General features: G+C 34.5%; 3 protein-coding genes across 10 annotated transcripts; 2 read left to right on the top strand and 1 right to left on the bottom strand.

Moving 5' to 3' along the window:
- Window positions 1-259: 259 nt before the first annotated feature.
- On the top strand, window positions 260-2,892 carry LOC100787816 (elongation factor 2). Its single transcript, XM_014768073.3, is given in 4 exon segments — window positions 260-919; window positions 921-2,065; window positions 2,068-2,262; window positions 2,265-2,892. Coding segments are annotated over 4 exon segments (2,085 nt in total). The 5' UTR covers window positions 260-599; the 3' UTR covers window positions 2,690-2,892.
- A 78-nt stretch (window positions 2,893-2,970) lies between these two features.
- LOC100789238 (UDP-glycosyltransferase TURAN) lies at window positions 2,971-9,128 on the bottom strand. 4 transcript variants are annotated; one of them, XM_006598140.4, is made up of 17 exons: window positions 8,548-9,128; window positions 8,316-8,428; window positions 7,445-7,478; window positions 7,252-7,307; window positions 7,017-7,157; window positions 6,446-6,594; window positions 6,243-6,332; window positions 6,073-6,139; window positions 5,919-5,982; window positions 5,723-5,837; window positions 5,214-5,380; window positions 5,026-5,136; window positions 4,885-4,946; window positions 4,151-4,203; window positions 3,975-4,050; window positions 3,725-3,853; window positions 2,971-3,349 (listed from the first exon to the last, which is right to left on the bottom strand). In XM_006598140.4, exons 1-17 carry the CDS (start codon window positions 8,552-8,554, stop codon window positions 3,344-3,346), a joined length of 1,440 nt encoding a protein of 479 aa, XP_006598203.1. In that variant the 5' UTR covers window positions 8,555-9,128; the 3' UTR covers window positions 2,971-3,343. The 4 variants fall into 4 exon arrangements, with proteins under 4 accessions (XP_006598203.1, XP_006598202.1, XP_014623558.1 ...); XM_006598139.4 differs by having other exon boundaries at window positions 2,971-3,320; XM_041009527.1 differs by lacking the exon at window positions 2,971-3,349 and having other exon boundaries at window positions 3,975-4,067; window positions 8,548-8,845.
- Window positions 8,731-13,226, top strand: LOC100306252 (uncharacterized). Of its 5 annotated transcripts, none has more exons than XM_006596892.4 (6): window positions 8,731-8,853; window positions 8,965-9,045; window positions 9,204-9,316; window positions 10,599-10,788; window positions 11,686-11,920; window positions 12,965-13,226. In XM_006596892.4, exons 1-5 carry the CDS (start codon window positions 8,814-8,816, stop codon window positions 11,883-11,885), a joined length of 624 nt encoding a protein of 207 aa, XP_006596955.1. In that variant the 5' UTR covers window positions 8,731-8,813; the 3' UTR covers window positions 11,886-11,920; window positions 12,965-13,226.
- The last annotated feature ends 7,885 nt before the right edge of the window (window positions 13,227-21,111 follow it).

Below are 21,111 nucleotides of genomic sequence, written 5' to 3'. Positions count from 1 at the left end.
TTTTATTTTTTTTTTTCTGTTTGACACCACAACCTTGCATTATGTTTTTATCATTTTCTTATTTTGAACTCTTTAATGAGTTTATTTGGTGTTGATACTTGATTATTGTATGGACTCATGAAACTTTTTTAGTTTATTTGAATGCAATCCTTTGTTTTTTTCAATTTCAATGAGTTTATATATATGTATTTTTTTTTTTGTCCACCATGACATCCGCCATTTTCCGCTATGCGCCATCCGCCATTAACAACATTGTTTTCCTTTTAATATTTTTCTCCTTATGGGATGCTAAGACAAAGTGGTCATCATGTGCAGGTGAAGTTCACAGTTGATGAACTCCGGCAGATTATGGATCGCAATCACAACAATAGGAACATGTCTGTTATTGCTCATGTTGAACATGGTATGTTAATATACTTTTTTGTGTTGATGTCAAGTTTTACTTCATATCACGTACTGCATCATTGTTTTGTTTACTTTGTAGTACCAGTACAGAGTTTTATCTAACTAGCTTTGGGAATGCAGGAAAATCCACACTGATAGATTCTCTTGTGGCTGCTGCTGGTATCATAGCACAAGAGACTGCAGGAGATGTGAGGATGACAGATACTCTTCAATATGAAGCTGAGCGTGGAATCACTATCAAGTCCATTGGCATCTCTCTCTACTATAAGATGCAAGAGGGTGATTTGAAGAGTTTCAAGGGAGACTGCAAAGAGAATGATTTCCTCATAAATCTCATTGACTCGCCGGGGCATGTGGACTTCTCATCTGAGGTCACAGCTGCACTTCACGTCACTGATGGAGCACTTGTTGTGGTGGATTGTGTTGAGGGTGTCCGTGTCCAGACAGAAACTGTACTGAGACAGGCCCTTGGAGAAAGGGTTAAGCCTGTTTTGGTTGTTAACAAGATGGATAGGTTTTTTTGCTGGCTTGCATGGATGGGGCTTTACACTCACCAACTTTGCCGAGATGTATGCTTCCAAGTTTGGAGTTGATGAGGCAAAGATGATGAGTAGGCTTTGGGGTGAGAATTTCTTTGACTCTGCTACCAGAAAGTGGACTAACAAGCACACCGGGGTAAACTTGAAGTCAGAGGAAAAGGAGTTGACAGGAAAGGCTTTGATGAAGCATGTTATGCAGAGTTGGGCACCGGCAAGCAGCGCCCTTCTGGAGATGATGATATATCACCTTCCCTCTCCTGCCAGGGCTCAGCAGTATCGTGTGGAGAATTTGTATGAGGGTCCCCTTGATGATCAATATGCTACTGCTATCAGAAACTGTGATCCTGAAGGTCCTCTGATGCTCTATGTCTCAAAGATGATTCCAGCATCTGATAAAGGTAGATTTTTTTCTTTTGGCCGTGTATTCTCTGGCAAGGTTTCAACTGGTTTGAAGGTCAGAATCATGGGACCAAACTATGTCCCAGGGGAGAAAAAGGACTTGTATGTTAAAAGTGTTCGGTGAACTGTAATCTGGATGGGAAAGAAACAAGAAACAGTTGAGGAGGTGCTTTGTGGCAACACAGTAGCTATGGTGGGTTTGGACCACTTCATCACCAATAATGCTACATTGACAAACGAGAAAGAAGTTGATGCACACCCCATTCGAGCTATGAAGTTTTCTGTCTCTCCAGTGGTAAGTGTTGCTGTTACAACCAGGGTTCCATCTGATCTTCCTAAACTTGAGGAGGGCCTAAAACGTTTAGCAAAGTCAAACCCTATGGTGGTCTGCACACTGCCAGAGACAGGAGAGCATATAATATCTGCTGCTGGTAAGCTTCATCTTGAAATCTGCTTGAAGGACTTGCAGGATGATTTTATGAATGGAGCAGAGATTTCAATATCTGATCCTATTCTCTCTTTCCGTGAGACTGTTTTAGAGAGGTCTTGCCATACAGTGATGAGCAAGTCACCTAACAAACACAACCGTCTGTACATGGAAGCAAGGCCCATGGAGGCTGGACTTGCAGAGGCTATTGATGATGAAAAGATTGGACCAGGGGTTGACCCCAAAAATAGGTCTAAAATATTGTCAGAAGAGCTTGGTTGGGACAAGGATCTGGCCTTGGCCCCGATGGTAAAGGACCCAACATGGTGGTGGATACTTGCAAGGGCATACAGTACCTCAATGAAATCAAAGACTCAGTTGTTGCTGGGTTTGAGGGAGCATCAACTGGAGGTCCAATGGCTGGTGAGAAAATGTGAGGGGTGTGCTTCAAGATTTGTGATGTGATTCTTCATGCTGATGCCATTCACAGAGAGGTGGTCAGATCATTTCAACTGCTAGAAGAGCCTGCTATGCAGCCATGCTGACAGCAAAACCAAGACTTCTTGAACCTGTGTATCTGGTGGAAATACAGGCACCTGAACAGGCTCTTGGTGGTGTATACAGTGTTCTTAACCAGAAAAGAGGGCATGTGTTTGAGGAAAGCCAGAGGCCTGGCACCCCACTTTACAATGTCAAGGCATATTTTCCTGTTATTGAGTCATCTAAATTCAATGAATCACTAAGGGCTAAAACTGGGAGAAAGGCTTTCCCCCAGTTAGTATTTGACCATTGGGATATGGTGCCATCTGATCCACTAGAACCTGGCACTCCTGCTGCTGCTCTTGTTGCGAAGATAAGAAGGAAGAAAAGCTTTGATGTAGAAATGAGGCCTTTCTTTGAGTTTGAGGACAGACTTTGATAAGTCAATAAGTTAGTTATCTTATAAACAAATAGAGTATAATTTCTTTTTTCTTTTCCTAATTTTTGTTTATATTTTCTCAATCTTGATGTTACATGATATTAATCGTAGTTTCTCAATCTTAATGTTACACTGCAAATGGTTTTTCTTTCTCTCTTTATTAAGTTGCATCTTAGCTTCCCCTTCGTTAATTAGATTTTGGGAGAGTTGTCCTAAGCTTGTATAACTAGCATGGTATCAAACTGAACTCTAAGTTCACCAGAAAAATCTTATCTAGAAGCTTTAGTATAATAACCTCACTTTCATCGAAACATATGGACCAAGAATCAAGTCACATTCAAAGAAAATGAAATCCTAAATCATAAAGCCAATTTTTACAGAGAACACCTATTGCAAACTTCATACACAGCAAGTCAACAACAGACATATGTTGGAAACCCTGCTGCATAACTATTCTGTACAAGGTAACTCTGCCTTGGAAATTGCCAAAACTTCATCAAATTTTTATGCAATCAGGCACATAGTACTAGTTAACTCTCCACTGGATCAGGCCAACAGCTCGATCCAATACTGTTAGAGAAGTTAAAGATGTCTTCTAAGAACCAACAGTGTGTCAAAATCTTGATATAACCTGCAAATTCATATGCTCTTATTTTAGGTCTGCAAGAGTAGGACCAATTGTTAACAGCTTGTATCAAATAGAAATGTAGAAAAATATTGCATTTTTCCCCAATTACAGGTGGTGGTATAAATAGGAAACTAGGAAAACAGCTGTACACTAGTCTAGGTCTAAAAAATAGGAGATAGTCTTCTATTTAAAAAGGTAACTAAACAATTGAAGTCCCTAAAGTAATGAAACGAATATCCACTGCTAGCTGTGCATAGAAAAAAAAAAGAATCTGAAGATTCTGTCTATTCAAGATTTTGTCTATTCCTATAAATCAAGAACTGATCACTGAGACACAAAAAGTCAACTACCACAAGAGTAGATGACCTGATAATGACATAGTGCATAGAATAGAAGAATGAACTTGCCTCAGTTATCAGCGGCTTTGCATGTTCTTCCCATTCAGTAGCCCACCTTGATGAAGAACCAGTTTCTAATGCACCATATTTGAGGACCTTCAAAGCATCACAGTCATCAGGAAATCCCTTGAAGAGAAGCTGTGTGGATTCAGGGCACCAAATTAGTATGCTCTTAGCTCAAGTTTTTAACAAACAAAACAATCTTAAAAATGTAATCCACATTCAAATAAGGGAGTTAAAGCTTTTAATCATTACTTACCAGAAGTTCATCAGCTAGCTCTGAAGAAGAAGAGAAGAGAAGACCATTTTTGTCAACTCTAACCAGTTCCCTAATGCTTCAAGAAGGTAAAAACTTTGACCCATAAATGGAAAGAACAACTTTTTTCAACTTCAGAACAAGTCACAAACAATTTTCCAAGAATGTACATAGCTTACCAAGAGTATGAAACAGCACAAACAGGCAGTCCACAGCCAAACATATCCACAACCTAGTACAGTTAAAGCAAAAATAAATAAATAAACTGAAAGTGAAAATTAATAAGATTCAACACTCAATAGTTGTTTTTTTAAAAAAAAATACTTTCAAAGTGAAATATACTCAATGTAAAGCTGACATCATCACAAAGAAAAACCTAAGGTTTAGGTATCAAAATATCCAATACAAAGTTCAAGACATTAATTAAGACAAAGAGCTAGTATTTAATATCATACATAAAGAAGAGCCATGAGAGACTCAAACCAAGATCTAACTTGAACCTATCCCATGGTGCAGAATTAACTGAAAATGGAAAGCTCAAACACCTTAAGAAATATGAGAAGCCTTAACCCATTCAACAAAAAATGAACTAAATTAGCAAGAACATGCATACAAGAACTAGCTCAGAAAATATTTTTATGACAGAGAACTAATATTAGACTGAACAGAAGGAGATATATTCTAATGAAGCATTTAAGTTATATGAAGATGTAGTTGGATGATTTCAATAATTTTATAGGAGAACTCACTTAATCAACATATCACAGTTTGATGCCTTATGAGTGCAATGCGGCTTAAATGATATGAAACAGCAGTTTATTCACAGGGAGGTTAATCAAGTCATCAATATAACCATGAAAAGACATTGCTAACGGCACATCTTTGGTTAACACTGACATATAATAATGGATACCTTCATTGGAAGGTCTAATCCTGATGATGAAGTATGCAGACAAACACCTAGATCAGCTGATCCTGAAATTACCCAAAACTGTTAAATCAAGAATTTCACCAGAGTCCAAAATCTATTTTAAAGAAGGAACAAACAAAATACCTAGCAGTAATGGATAATCATCAGCTGACAGCCACATGGTACGAAATGCCACACGTTTAAGTTTCATTCTCTTTATTTTTACCTCATACTTCTCTTTTTCTGGGCCTTTGCCTTCATCAATGAAGATCCCTCATTAGAAAATTCCATATGATTTCCAATAATTCAGAATGAAAAAACAAAAATTATACCAGTTATGATGAATAACAATCTGGGATATAAACATTGTTTTCCATCAGATATTTCTTTCCAAATGACCTCCTCATCTACTGAATCATCTTCACCTAATATGGCAGCAACACGTCTATCATACATTACAGCAGCTTCTAAGAGAATGCCAAAATCTTCATCCGGTGTCCTAAAAGTGGCACAGGTCATACAAATAAACCATTCAAGTTTGGCTAAGTAGCCCACCAATATAAGTCAAGATCATTTTTCTCGCTGAAGGTCCACCTGACTAACTTCATAATATGCAGGAAAAAAGAAACTGTATATTTTAAAAGGATAAAAAGCTGTATTGTACCAAGGTTTCCAATAAAGAAAAAACAAAAACTCCTGAAAATCAAAACATGCATAAAAGCCTTTTTTTTTATCGGCAAAGATAATATATATATATATATATATATATATATATATATATATAGCATAAAAGCCATTTTAATGTTACCAAAAGAGGCAATTCATGATAGGATAAACATACCAGCTCGTACTGCTTACAACAAGTGCTGGTCGATTTGGCTTCAAATATATGTTTGAACCAACCTCAGTTGCAAACAGAGTCTCGTTTTGGTGACAGCTAGCAACCAATGAATTTCCTGTAAGAAGCAAGCACATTAACAAAAAAATGAGCTAATGACTAAGATTGATATATATCTGGATTGTAAAACCTATCTTACCATTACTAACACAATCTCTGACACCAAGAGACCGAAACAAGTCCTCATTTAATCTGCAAAATAACTGTAAAATATCTATATTATATATGAAAATCTCTAAGAATGCTTGGTAAGTAATAATAACCAGAGTTACTCAACAACTAAACTAGATCACCTTATGCCTCTCCTCCAGTGAAGCTGGATGAAAGATGTCAGGAGGCTGATCATACAAAACTGTAGCACTATAAAATTAAGAATTAAAAAATAAACATCAAATTTCTTCATAGATCACAGCAACAATTTTATGTTAAACAATATTTTATAACTTTGAGTTGACTCTCTTACTTTATTCCCCAGTTTTGAGCCAATTCATGCTGCATTGCTTTTGTTACACAGAGAGAAGCATCAGCCATTTTTCCATAATGCTTCTCAAACCTAATGGGAGCCAAGAAAAATAATCACATTAGCAGCAACCTTGAAAAAAGAAAAGCCATTACAGACCAAAAAGAAAACCCTCAAGTAAAATTTAAAAAATGCTAAACTAGTACCATTTATATAAGGAGACAAAATGACTATTTCTCCCCAATGACAGTGCAAGTAGAGTATACCCAAAATTATGCCAATCTATAACAAAAGATGAATTTCTCAACCAGCTAGCCCATTTTACAGCCACCAGGGTTGGAACTGAAGGAGGATTCTGTACAGACAAAGGAATGAGATAAATGATGCAAAATACTATGAAATTAAACTTGTCATCGTCTCTGGTCAATGATCATTTTGCTTTGTTTATCAATGATTCATTACACAATTAACATAACCAGATATTAGTTAATAACATATCCCTAAGTGTAGAGTTCCTAACATCATCTATGAAAAAAAGATACTGAAGTTAGGCACTACAAAATTTCTCTAGTAGCTCAAACTGACATAACACAAACTACTTGGCAAAGATAGTTTTATTATCTATTTAGCAAAACAACAATCAATTTTACAGGTACAAGTTTTCCAACATTATGTCTAACTTCGTAAGAACACAGAGCATTGAATCTATCAAGTAAACCAAAAATGTAAGCTTAAATGTTGAGGGAGAAAAATAGGAAGAAACCCTAAAAGGCTAACCTGGACAATAAAAATATCAGGAGATGGTATTTTTACACAAAGGAACCAAAGAAGCATGCAAAATTGAACCAATGGCTTCAACAATAGCATTATTGGTCGAAGTATCTTTGGTAAGCTTTGACTGGCTGTTAACCACTGCTTCTGAAAATTTGAGAAAGTTCCAACTCTACATCAACTTTAGTAAAATATGAGGATAACTTGTCCAGAAAAGATTAGTATTAGTCAACATTGATACCATTATGTAAATATGAATAGATGGGTTGGCAAGAAGTGCAGTATGGGGCTCTGAACCTGTTAGAAATCGTTATTAAACAAGAAAATTTACTCATGCTGCACAAAAAATTAGTACCTAACTCCATGAATTACCATACTAATAAAAACAGAACTCTAATGATTCATTATAAACAACTTGAAATCAGAAACAGTACCTCCATATGCAACAATGTCAACCTCCAGGGAAGCCTGCAATGCCACATAGAAGAGCCAGTAAATCAACGAACAGTACAAATAAAATAAATATTTAAAATGTTTAAACGTTACAAGGAGCTCATGAATCATGATTAAATGTGCAAAATACCTACTGATCATGCCTACAAGGGAAAGAACGGCCATTTATTTCCAGTTGAGGAAATCGAAATTCCAAACAATATTATACACACATATTTAACAACATCACTACTGCATGGCTAAACCAGCAAGGTTCCAGAAAACAAATAACCAGTTAGCCACTGTGATTAAATTAATACTCGAGACCATATGTAACAACATCATGCACTTCCCAAACATTAAATTACAGAAAAAGAAAAGGAAAAAAATGAAATTATGAGCATCAAATGGGTCTCAGAAACATCTAACAGCAACAGCTACCAGGTCAAGAGCTCTCAATTGATTGCACAAAAACTTGAAACACATAACCTGATCAAGTCTGCATTAAAATTTAAGAATCATGTTCATAAAAAGAGAACATCTATTACACATTTACACCCAGTGCAGAAACCCAGACATCAGAATTTTGGTATGATCCTACATCCAAACATAATAAAAAATAAATAAATAAATAAAAATTCAACACCATTCACGACTTTTCTCAAATCAAAGCTAGAAAAAGAAGAATTATTCAAAAGCCACTAACTACTGTTACTTATGCCATGATCCATGTCCTGGCAAACTTACAACTAACTGCAAATACTCACATGAATTCCAACATAAGAAAAAAATGAAAAAAAAAAGGATAGTCAAATCAAATTAAGCTAAAATTAAAGGAAATTATAGAAATTGAAAAAAAGTAAAAAGAAAAACCTGATTGGCGAGTGAAAGAGCGTGGTACTGCATTCGAGGGCTTCGTCCAATGTCTCCCAAAACCACCACGCACGCTCTCCCTCTTCTTCCTCCCTTCTTTTCGTTGCTTTTCCCTTCCAATTTCAAATTTCGGAGCCAATATCAAAACCCAACGAAACGACTCAGCAAAACCCTAATCGAAAATCCAATTCTCTCGGAAAACGCAGAAAAAGAGGGAAATTGAAAATCTCACCAGCCATTTCACGCGTCAATGGAAAATCAAAATCTCGTAGTTGGTGGCAGTGACAGAGTCAAGGAGGAGAATTTTACAAAAGAAGAAAGAAACGAAGAGTCGGGTCATAAAACGACCCGTTGAGAGGCTATGTGATCCGAATTAAATTCGGGTCGGGTCAGTGGCAATTTTATATTTTTGATAGCTTTCACGGTCTTTCCGGGAAAAGGGGTTGTTTGTTTCCTTCAATTGGAGTGTGTTGGGGAACTGAATTTGAATGTGGAGAAATGAAGATGATGGAGCGAAGACAGAATCGAACTCCACAAGGTGTGAAATTAACCAATTAAAGTTTTTATTTTTAATTATTTTATATATATATATATATGGGTATGTACTATGTAGTTTGGAGTTACTATGATTCTGTGTGTAAATTTGCAGACCAAATAGCTAGGATTCTGGTTGAATTTTTGGAGGTGGCTATTACTGCTGTTGTTTTTCTCAAAGGAGTTTATCCTTCTGGTTGGTTGGTTCTTGCATACATTTTTTTTTTTACTTCTTGTCTTTTGATGTTTCGTTTGTGGCAAAATGAAAAACAATGATTTTGACTGCACAATGCACTTCTATTGGCAATTAAATAGTGTAAATTGATTGGAATTAATTTTGTGGGTGTGGAAAAGGTGCCTTTGAGCGGAGAAGGTATATGAATGTGGTGGTTCAAACGGCTAGCCATCCTCAGCTTAGATATTACATACATGCCACTGTTTCAGGGCTTCTACCCTTTATACAAAAGGTTGGTATTCTTTGGTAATTTGAAAATTTTTCTTTCTTTCTTTTTAATACTCAATCTTTTGTGAGTAGTTGTTGCCTTGTGGATTGCTTGCTTTGGATTTGAACAATCAAATATTGGTCGCTACTACCAATGTCATGTATGATCATGATTCATGAAATAACACAAATGGGTGTATCTTGTGCATGTTGTTTGGAGATGGCAATGCAAGGTTTTCTTTATAGTAAATATAAAATCCATTAATAGATTTAGAGGTTTAGGACTTGCAAATTATAAATTAATAGCTTGTAGTTATATGGAGGTTCGTACTTTGAGCTTCTCTCGCCCCCACTTACATATCTACAAAGTCTTTACTAAGAAGGAAAAAAAAGTGCTTATCATATAAGCTGGTGACTATTTTACCATTAGATCATCACTGGATCAACTAGTATATGTTATGATGCCTAATTTAGCATCATTATTGAGAATCTATGCTTTTACTTACAATGCTTATTTATAAAAGAATCAATTGCAGGTTTTGATATATTACATTTCTCATGTTTCATTTGTCATCGTTATTGAGAACTGTGTTTCATGTCATCTTCTATAAGACTGCATAGGAGATATATAGCCTTTTTTTTCTTTAAAATTTAGGCTGAGTGAAATGTTTTGTTAAAACATAAGCATTCTAGTATGTTTGGATGACGAGAGAAAATAGAGAGCAGAGAAAATATAAGAAAATATAACAATGCATTTTCTTTTGTTTGGTTGAAGAGAAAATGAAAAAAAAAAAAAAAAGTTGACTTTTAGAAACAAAATTTCACAATTTTATTTTCTTTTATTTTCTCTTAAATTAAAAACTCAGTTTCTTCTTCCCCTCTGTACCGGACAGGGGGTTCATGTTTAGATTATTAGCACTTGGTCAATTGTAATTGTGTCAATTAGCTAGTGATTAGGTGGTAAGTTAGCTTCTAGTTACCTCCTAATTAGTTTTACTCCATCGATTGATCATGTTCAAGGTATAAATATGACATCAAATATGCAGCTCATAACACAATAATGACAACATAGCCCAAACACTTTGTACCAAAAAATTTATAAAAAAAAAACACTATTTGTTTTCAGCCGGATTCATTAAATAATTACACGTTGTGATGAAAGATATGTGATGTAGGCTAATTCTTTTGCAAAAGATTTAAATAAGTCATTAGTTGACTGAAGGTCCAGTATCCAGTCATATACCACTTTCCTTGCAACTGCTTTCTTTTGGCATGATGATTTTTATCCCTTACCTTCCATTTACTAGGGAATGGTGGAGAGAGTAGCTGTTATTTTCTTCAATGCTGACAATGTTCCACTGGAGAAATTTGTATTCAAGCTTGCAATGAACCAAACTTATAGTTCAGAGGTGGAAGAGGTTGATCTTGAGTTCTCTCTCAGATCATTTCTCATCAAACTGTCAAACTCAGAATCTCTTTCTAAAGGGCTTCCTCCTGGTAAATGCTAATATAATCATGCTTGCTGCAAAGATTTCTGTTTCTCTTTTGATCTGCTTCTTGTTTTCCTTTGACTTAATTGCACTTTTGGTCCCTCTACTATGAATGACATGATTTTTGTCTCCCAATAATTTTTACAACAATCAAATCCCTTAATTTTCCTAATTAAAAAATGCAAGTCTCCGTGTCAGTATAACTCTAATCCAATTAATAACAGAAGTTAGTCACATGACCGATGATTTACCAGTGTAGCAAAACACTTTACTGAGTATAGCACTTTAATGTACCTACTGATGACTTTAATCTACTTAAATTCACCATTTTTTATTTAATCTATTTTATTGACTTGTTGAGTAATTTAAATAGATTGAAGTTATCAGTATGTCCATTAAGATGCCAACACAATAAAGCATCTTCCATGTATGTAAATTGTTGGCAATGTCACTAACTTCTGTGGAAATGGATAGCAGATTCACAGACAGACTTGAGTTTATTTATTTTTAATTAGAAAAATAAGGGGATTTCATTGTTGCAAGATATTATTGAGAACCAAAATTGCACATTAATCATAACAGAGACTGGAAATACAATTTCGCCTTTTCTTTTCTTTTTAATGCTGTGCTCTTTTTATTGTAAACTTGCAATTATCCCTTTTTTGTTGTGTGTGAACAAGTGTCATGTATGTGTGGACACATTCACAAAATCATCTGCTCACTGGCATACCATTATCTTATCATCAATTTCAGTTCATAATCATATAGATTGCTAGTTTTGAATCAAGTGGAGGTGTTTTGTAACTTCTTTGATATATTAAGTGTAACCCTCATGCTGAATTTTGTCCTTTGGTGTGTATAGACTGAAACATAGGTTTAAACAGTTTCTTTCCTCTCCTAACAGATTGCTGGTGGGAGATAACTGGTTACTTTCGATCCCTTCCTGAGACTGGTACAAGCAAGGAAGCAGACTTGTGGATCCCTACTGACACAAAACAATGGCAGCAGCCTCCACTTATAACCCCTATCAAGTCAATGAGTAGTGAACCTCTGTGTTTACAATTGTACTTGGAGCATCCATGTTTATCAGAATCATTGCTTTGAGAAGGGAACTCAAAGCCGCAGTACATATTATACATGTATGGTAAGAATGTAGGAACCTTTTTTTATCATAATTTTGAAATCTCAATGTGATTTTGTTATTTCATTATGTTTTTGGTTCATTAGATAATCAGCATACTTTTACTGAAAATTGCTGTCATGTTTTACACTAACCAATTAACAGTTACAGCTTGAAGGGTTGGTCTCTTGTGATACAGTGATACAATTTAAAAAGGCATGAGTACATTTTTTTAAGTGGTACACTTTCATGAACACATAATACGCTCAAAAAGAGTATAACAACTGCAAGCTATGTATTTTCGGCTCTAAAGTACTGCTGTTGTTCAGAATCTAGATAGCTTGTTTCAGCTTAAGATAAAGGGTGTGATTGATTGTGTTTTTGTTTCCTAGTTTTTTGAAACTATTTTCAAAAACTAATTTATAGAGAGTAAGAGTGAGGGAAGATGTTGAAGTGCAAAGAAAAATACGAGTAATAGAAACTGAAAGTAAAAAAACAAAACAACTTAGAGATGTTCTAGTTTTTTATTTTAAAAATTGAAGAGATGTTATTTTTTAAAACAGTTTTCAAAAACTACTTTTATCAAACAAGTTTTCTTTGTTCTTTTGTTTTAGGAACAGAAAACAGTTTTAAAAAAATAAGTAACAAGCATGCCCTAGATCTTTACTTAAGCAGTTTTAAGGATGCATTCCTCATATCAATATTAATATTAATTTGATACATTGAGAGGAATTAATTTTCTGGGTGCTGAGCCTGCTGGCTCAAGCTTGGAGCCTAAATATATAGTGAAAACATTAAAAAAAAACCATCAAAACTTCAAAAGTAAATAAATAAAATAAAGCACATTTCTGTAATCACCAATGCCAATCCTTCATATGATTTTATTTTTGTACTGTTTAAGTAGAGTTCTCAATACAGAATGTGATCCATGGGCCAGCCATTAAGGTCATTTTGACAGGAGCATGTAACAGAACAGCCTGTATAAACAAAACAAGATTTTCAAGCTACTTTTGAATGGATTCCACTGTTTATGCACATTCTGAAGCTACTTTTGATCCAACAGAAATATCGCATTTTCTCTATACGCATGCAATGGTCATGTTTTGTTGCTAGTGGTTCGAAAGCATGTTCGCAATCTCTGGAATATTAAAAGAACTATTTACAAGCACTAGTGGTCTGGATTGAACTCTTCCCAAATGAAAAATTGCTTACTTTTTTATGTGATTTTGGAGGTGGGGAAGATAGAGAGGATTATAGTATTGTATTCTATGGATGGACAATGTAAAAGCATCATGATTAATGGTATCTGTTTTTATTGGTCCAAATGGTGTGGGTTGAACATGCTGTAGAGCTTACTTACTTTGGACTTCATTGCTACATCTTTTCCTCCAATTGGCCTTAGCTACCTCAGCCACTTTTACTTGCTTATAATGGTTGACATTATTGCACCATTTTCTCTCATTTTCGAGGATTTCTTTTGGTCTGCTGACTTGCTCAACCATCAAATCTTTTGATCATAGTAGTCTTCTTTAGTTCCTTCCCCTATTAATTCAAGTGGGGGAATCCATGACCATGGCAAACACTATTCAATGTACTATTCTTTAGTCTTTACCATAATCAAAAGATTGGTATGGTTTCCTAACATTGAACCTGCTACATCAAAGAAATTATTATATAATTCAAGAATATCATGGTTTCAACTAATTTTCCCATGACACATAATTAAGCATTATTAATTCTTTCTTATAAATTAAAAAAACTCAATTGTGTCATGTAGAGATTGGTCGGATTAGAACCATAAATACATAGTGATCTGGGATTATCTAATAATTTCTTGATATCTTTGTTTTACATCACAAGTGTAAAACATTGTATGTAATATCATGATGTAAAACTGCATTGGCTTTCATCTATAACACGCCTTAAATCATTGTGAGAAATTTTGAATTACACAATTGAAATTATTGTGTTCAAGGTCTCAATTCCCAAACTACAAGTTTATTATTGTGAAAAGTAATTATATTAATATATTAAAGCTTTTGATTATTGTTTATGAATCGTGATCTTTGACCATAACTACATTTTAGAATGTTTGAACTGAATAATGGCTCCTCTAAATAATGAACTCCTTGTTAAACGTATTCTTCCCTAAATAATGGAATAAATGAATAAACGAGTCCATTCAATGAATCCAAAGTTGGGATTTTGACATAAGGATTCAACAATGGTATTCATCCTTAACATGCACCTAAAAAAATAGATAATAATCGATTTTAAATATGCAAAGTTGAAAAATGGGCAAATGGAAGATTGGCCAAACATTTCACGTATAAAAGATTTGTAATAACAACTGTTAACGTCATGATACATATGAATGATTTTGCACACAAGTCAAGTGTTGAAGTGGTTCTTGTGAATATGTTCAGGTCTTGCATGATGAGCAAGATCCATTTAAATCAGATTGAACAATAGTATTTCAAGAAATCACCCCCACTTCATCTACTAAGCTTATGCAAGTTGCATAACTATATAAGTATATATAGTTACAAGAATCCTATACCATAACATGAACAAGTTTTGTTACAGCATCTTTGAGACTAATTAGCCACTTCTGTAACACACTTAAGAAAGATGGCCATTAGCACGTGACGAATTCAAGTCAAATGAAGATTGAAGACCTTTTTTCTTTCTTTTTGGTTTACATTTCTTTTGCTTTGCATGAATTGGAAAAGAGACTAATGCTTAAAGGAGCAACATCAACTTAAAGAGTCACAGAATATTACTGCAGGAAGTTCCACTTGGAATATTATATATGGAACATTGATTGATAAGAAACTATTGCACGCGAATCCAGTTATGAATTGTCTTTAAACTAGGGACTCCTGCATGTTCTCTATGCATTGGTGGATTTGTGGTCATTCAAATTCTTCCAATTTGTATCCTGATGTGATATGATACACTTCAGAGAATAAAGGAGTTTCTTTATTCCCTGCTACTATTAATTTTTTAAAGCTTACTATATACATTTTTAGATCTGCATCAATGTCCATCGTTGTAATTTTATTATTTATTTGAACCCTTTTTTTCTCATTTCAGGTAATGATTCATACACCCAATTCAACATATGAATTGACCTACGATTCAGTGGAGCAAAAGCATTTGGAAATTAAATCCTTAGCCATCAATTGAGGTATTATACTTGCCAAAGTTATCAGTTAGGTTCTGAATTTTGATGTGTCTAATTTGTACCCCACACATATAAATATATTTTGAATGCATCTACACTATCACCAAGTAGTAATAGTAATCCTTACTTTCCAAAGTGGACCTCATCAAATGGTCACATAGATAGATACCTATCTCATCCTAGACAGCAAATCTAGTGGGGTACTATGATTTGTCTCTTAAGATCATTTTACTAGACAGCAAGTATATAATTTAAAAAAAAAAAAAAAAAAACTAAAGGTCACGAATCACTAAAAATTGAGTGTAGTCTTTTTTTTTTTTTTTGATATTCTTATGTAAGCTCATGTACCTAATTCCCGTGACTTTCTTTCTAATCAAATTATTTTGATTGCATTTATAACTTGTGAACTACTTGAAGGTTGGAATATCTATTTCAGGGTCCTATCTCTTACATGATAATTTCAATTTTTCACAAATAATATCTCTGACCCCAGCTAAAAATTATAAATTGACTATTTTTATTCTTAAAAGCTTTAATTGCAAATTAGATATTAAAATGTCTGATTGAATGGTGATAAATGGGTACAGCTAACTTCTTCCTATGATGAAAACGTCAGGTACTACACGTGCAGAGTGCTTCCACAATAGTTATTAAGACAAAAACAAGCTTCCACTTCACTCTTTGATTCGCATAACAAATCCAAGTTGTTCCATTCTTTCTTTCCCTGACTTTTCTTGCATGCACATCACTGGTCCCTCAATATTAATGTTGTTCAATCAAAATCCTATCAACTGTTATCGGTTTAGGGCCTTTAATTCTCTTTCTCCCTCTCAAACAATAATAAATAATGTGATTAATATTAGCCCCAGATTTTCAATGGGAATAGAATTTTTGCTTTCACAGATATCACTCAGTGTCAGTACTCTATCTTATAAATTCTCAATTTCTAAAAATTCATAGACAAGGCATAGTCATTATCTCAAAAAAATCAATTTTTTTAGTAATTAAACCACTTTTTTGGTTCATTTGTGAATGTGTAACCCACTATCATATTAGTCTTTAAAATTAAAAATAAAAATAAAAATCTGAGACTTTCAATTACTTCATATTAAGTTTATCAACTTAACAACTTAATAATTTTCAATTATTTCATTTAAGTAACGTATTGTTTTGAATTATAGACTAATATAACTAATAAATTACATTCTCATATACTTATTTAAAGACTAAAACAATGGGTTTTTTTTCTCATTATTCTTAGATTCATTTTTAGCTGTACTTAGATTTTTCCCAATACTAATAATCTGAAATTTGTTAAAACAGTGAGAACGAAAATAAAATATCAAAATTCACTTTTCAAGGATTAGACATAATGCATTAATTATCTAGTGGCCCTATTCATATACTACTATAAGTCATTTTCAAGTTTCAAAGCATGCAAACCACTAGGATCCGTAACTAAAAGACACTCATTTCGACGCTATCTCCTGTCTGTTTGTATTGACGTGTGCATTATGTTTATGTCTGTGGCACACACTTTTCTGCTTCACATGCATATCCATGTTTTCGTTTTTTAGTTAACACACTGCTTTCAAACAAGGGTTGTCTATTTCAGCATCACCATGATTTGTCATTGTGCATCACTAATTGAACACCGACTTTTGTACTCTACTACATTTTTTCTCATCGCTCATCATTTTAAGGTGTGTGATTATTTAGGATTATCTTTGAATTTTAGTAGAGATATATACAAGTATATATTGTAACATCATATTATATAGCTATAGCACTCATTCAAGTTCATTATCATCTTGAATTAGAGTTAGTGGGGTGGAATTTCCGTCTCATACACAATTTTCTCAGTTAATAGCTTCTTTTTTTCAATTTATATTTTGGACGGTAGAATTAGAAAGAGCTTTCTACTTTCTAGCCTTTAATATACTACTTGTTAGTATGTGACAATAATAAATTATTGTGTCCGTTTAATTTAATGTGGGTCATTATTAATTTCTGGGATATGATACCTGTATAACATCAATGAATGATAAGCACATGGGGAGTGTTAACCTCATATTACACATTTGTTGTGTGATGACAAGGTGGGGACAAGTCTAAGTTGTGAAGTCACTATCTGTTATTCCATTATAAGCCTAAAAGAGTCAGATATTATTAAAACAGGCACATTGCTTCATCAAATAGGTCATATCGTTATTGCCATTCAAGTGGCTCCTAGTGTCACTGAGGCCCAACACAAATTAATTTCCACACATGTCCTCCATTTGTTCAATATGGCCCTATTTGTGTTTTTCACAAGTACAATAAACTAACAATTTTAGGCTGTGCAATATCATTAGAAGCTTCAAGAGGCAAGTGGGTAGATGATAGACAAGACCTCAATTATGGGTGGTGACTAGTGAGTGAAAAAAGTGAAGTGATATGGCAATTGGAAAATACAATGGGAATAGCTAGAAGACAATTCCAAGATGAAGTGTGCTAGTCCTTGAGTTACTATGTTACTATATAACATAATTGTGACATACTATCTATCCCGTGTTGTAGGGCATGCACGACCCCACTAGTGCCAACTCAAGAAAAAAAACAAAACAAATATTACCGAGATCAAAATTGATAGGAGTTTACTTCCATAATGTTGTTAAGATAGAATTGGAACATGAAACATGTTACCATTGTAGACTACAAGCACTGAGAATAGTATATGCCTGCCATCCAAGTCTGATTTGAATGGATGAATAGATGGTGATTTTGCCTTTGATGCAATCTTTTGATCTTTCCATTGATCCTCCACTAAACTACTGAATTATGAATTGATTGGACATGCTAATGGTGGAAAGAACATTGAGGGGGACAATTCTTAAGTGTGAAAACACTATAATCCTTCTTTAGAAAGAATGGGAGGGTGGAAAAGGTAAAACTGATGGTGTACCTTCTATTTGACTAGAATAATGTAAAAAAAAAAACCTCAGGCCTTAATTATGGTTTTATCTTTTGTTCTATTTTTTTTTTCTTGAAAAAGAAAAAGAGGAAAAACAGAAGCTTGAGTTATTGTAGAAAACCCACAATGGGAATCTGCCAGAGTTATCAAAATGGAGTGTCAATTCCAACAACAAAAATTTACGGTCCATTATGAGTGTGGGCCTGATCTTCCTCCTTCACATGAAGAATTGTCGACAGCACAATATGATGCAGTCCCATATTGATGATAAATACCAAATATTTTTTTCCCTTATATATTCGGTCCAAAAGTGATAGATGGTCGATTCTCTGTGATGTCAATCTCAATTCTCTAGCTAATGACTCATGTACGACTTTCGAAAAGGAAAGGGGGTAGAGGAGAAAAAATCTTTTTCAATATTTAATTTGTATTAATTTGTTATATATATATATATATATATATATATATATATATATATATATATATATATAAGAGTGGGAAAGAGGGTTACATAGTACATGTCTATGTCAACCTTGTTCTTGATTGGAGATCAAATATTTTATGACATGGTTATTCCAATCCCATCCCACTACACACACTATCCATCCACGTAGAAAATCCTATCTATATGACACTAGATATAATGAGTGCCCACATATCACAACCAAGTTTTTTAGAGTGGCTAATGTAGACAAGAAGGACCTATTAACACTTTTAGACAAAGTCCCCACTGAAAAGAAAGGGAGGATGGATGGCAAAGGCATAATCATTTTACCCAAGATGGGGGGAGTTGGGGTTGTGACCACAAACTCCAAGAAACCATTAATGGGATGAGTAAGCCTAGGTGGTGTTGGCACATGGATATTATTTTTAGTGGGGGGGAGTTGATGTTTACACTAGCACACGCCAATCTGTCTAAAGGTGAGAGGAAAACAATAGTTAACAATGTTCCTCCTTTTTATTCTCATGTTCCTTTAGTTTCTCTTTTCCATGTTTCATCCATAGTGGGAGAGGCCGGGCTTCCTTCATTCAAAAATGCAATAAATAATGTCCTTATCTTTAGCCTCACTCCACCTATCGCACCAAATCCATCCTTGTAAAGTAGCCTCATGGCAGATCATTCAAATTCCCTAGTAAAGAAATTTTTCATTATGTGAGATATGATTATTGATTTCTAGGTGAATGGTTTATGCCCCTTTCTTTTATGGATTCTTAATTGCCTATCTTGACCCACCATCTCCTTTTTGAAAATTATATACATATCACCCCATTATCCTTACAAAGTGAATTGAGAATCAAAGAATGCAAGAAAGATAAAAGGTACTACTATATATATTTAGACGCCAGCTAGGCCTTCCAAATATACATCATCTCAAAACAAATCTTAATTATAAGAGAGTAATAAAAAAAAAGTATAATAGATGGAATTGACAATGTTACATGTCCAACCTTGGCTTAATTTTCTTAACATTTAATAAAGAAAACGAATCAAAAGGGAAACAGAAGCCTTTCTCACATTGGCTTAAAAGGAAAAAGAATTAGCCTTTAGATAATGGCTGTTGAGTATGACCATCCACATTAATTTCAGAAATAAATGTTATTTTTAAAAGTTAGGCCGACCTCAATAGCAACATGTCATTGGTGATTGAAAAATGAAAAACCAAGAATTTCATTCTTTGGATTTCTAAATGCCTTTCACTGTAGCACCTTTAGACTTTGAGATTCACAATTGTTATGTATGAAGAGAGAAATGGATATGCCACTTTGGGAACCAACTTCATTTTAGTTCCATCTTACCCTAGGTGTTATCATTTTATTTTATTTTATTTAAGTGACTTGTGATATGGGACAGTAGTAGTAGTGGGGCCCTCTTCTTTAAAAGAAGAAAACATGTGTTAGGATAGAACAAAAGGAAGCAACAAAATCAATTCTATGATGGAGTAGTACATGAGTGCCCCCTTTCACAAGGGAAGAAAGTTAGGTTCGGCATCATGGACCACTCCCCCCCCTCCCTCGTGCTTTCTTTATTTAGATCCATATTCTATGCTTTGTACTGTCCCAATACTTGGAGCAGGCCCACCCAACCCCCAACTGAAAATTTGGAATATGTATATCACCGATATGGACAACTTACGTGACACATTTCTAACCCTTTTGCACCAAGTCTAACACGTCTACAACACATTCTTGAGCAAGATAATTAAAGAAAGCAACATGGCATGGGTCTAGATACTTACAAGGCTTGCCTATCTCCTTAGCCCCTTGAGTGTATATATATATATATATATATATCTGTGTGTGTGTGTCCATTGGGTTAAGTATCATTGTCCTAATTGGAGAACAGGTGCGTAGTGTGTACGTGACCCATGGATTAATTTGAACCTGCCCTTGATGATTTTCAAATCCATAATTTACTATTCCTATGAGTGGATAGATAAAGACATGTTTTAATGAGTAATTTACTCATCAAAATGAGTATCATTGTGAGGAGAAGATGGAGAGGGTGGGAAGAAAAAGGTTTTGACCCCACATAAAATGGATGTGTGATTCTATGCACAAGAAGAGGGACCAAAGCAATGAAAGTGGGTTAGTTTATTCACACGTCTTTGTCTCAAAAGGGAGACATGGGGCACTGTGGTTTAGTGTTTGTTGGTTTGCCTTTCCTTTGGGCAATAATATTATTATTCAGTCACATTGATAAGGGGGTGTATCTTTGATTGGTTGAATGTTAGATGATTTTTCGTAAAGGCATTTTCAAAGCTTGGAAAAGTAGTAGGGGGGTATTCCAATGTGCAATGCACCACTCAGCCAAAACACCCTTCATGAGATATGCCGTTTGACAAACTCAAACATACATGAAATTGAAATCCCCTAGCTAGTTTGACAAATCACAATTATCTTCAAAGACATCATTTTAAACAGGGTTACCCATTTCTTTAATTGCCAAAGAGGTCAATTATATAGTTTGATATCTTAAATTATTCATATACTCCTACATTATACCATCACCATCAATTGAAACCTTATGATAGTATGCAAAAGGTCCCACACACACTCATCAATGTGGATC

The sequence above is a fragment of the Glycine max genome, chromosome 15, assembly GCF_000004515.6.
Source record: "Glycine max cultivar Williams 82 chromosome 15, Glycine_max_v4.0, whole genome shotgun sequence".
In the NCBI taxonomy this organism is placed as follows: Eukaryota; Viridiplantae; Streptophyta; class Magnoliopsida; order Fabales; family Fabaceae; genus Glycine; species Glycine max.
This window is presented reverse-complemented; position numbering and strand designations above follow the sequence as displayed.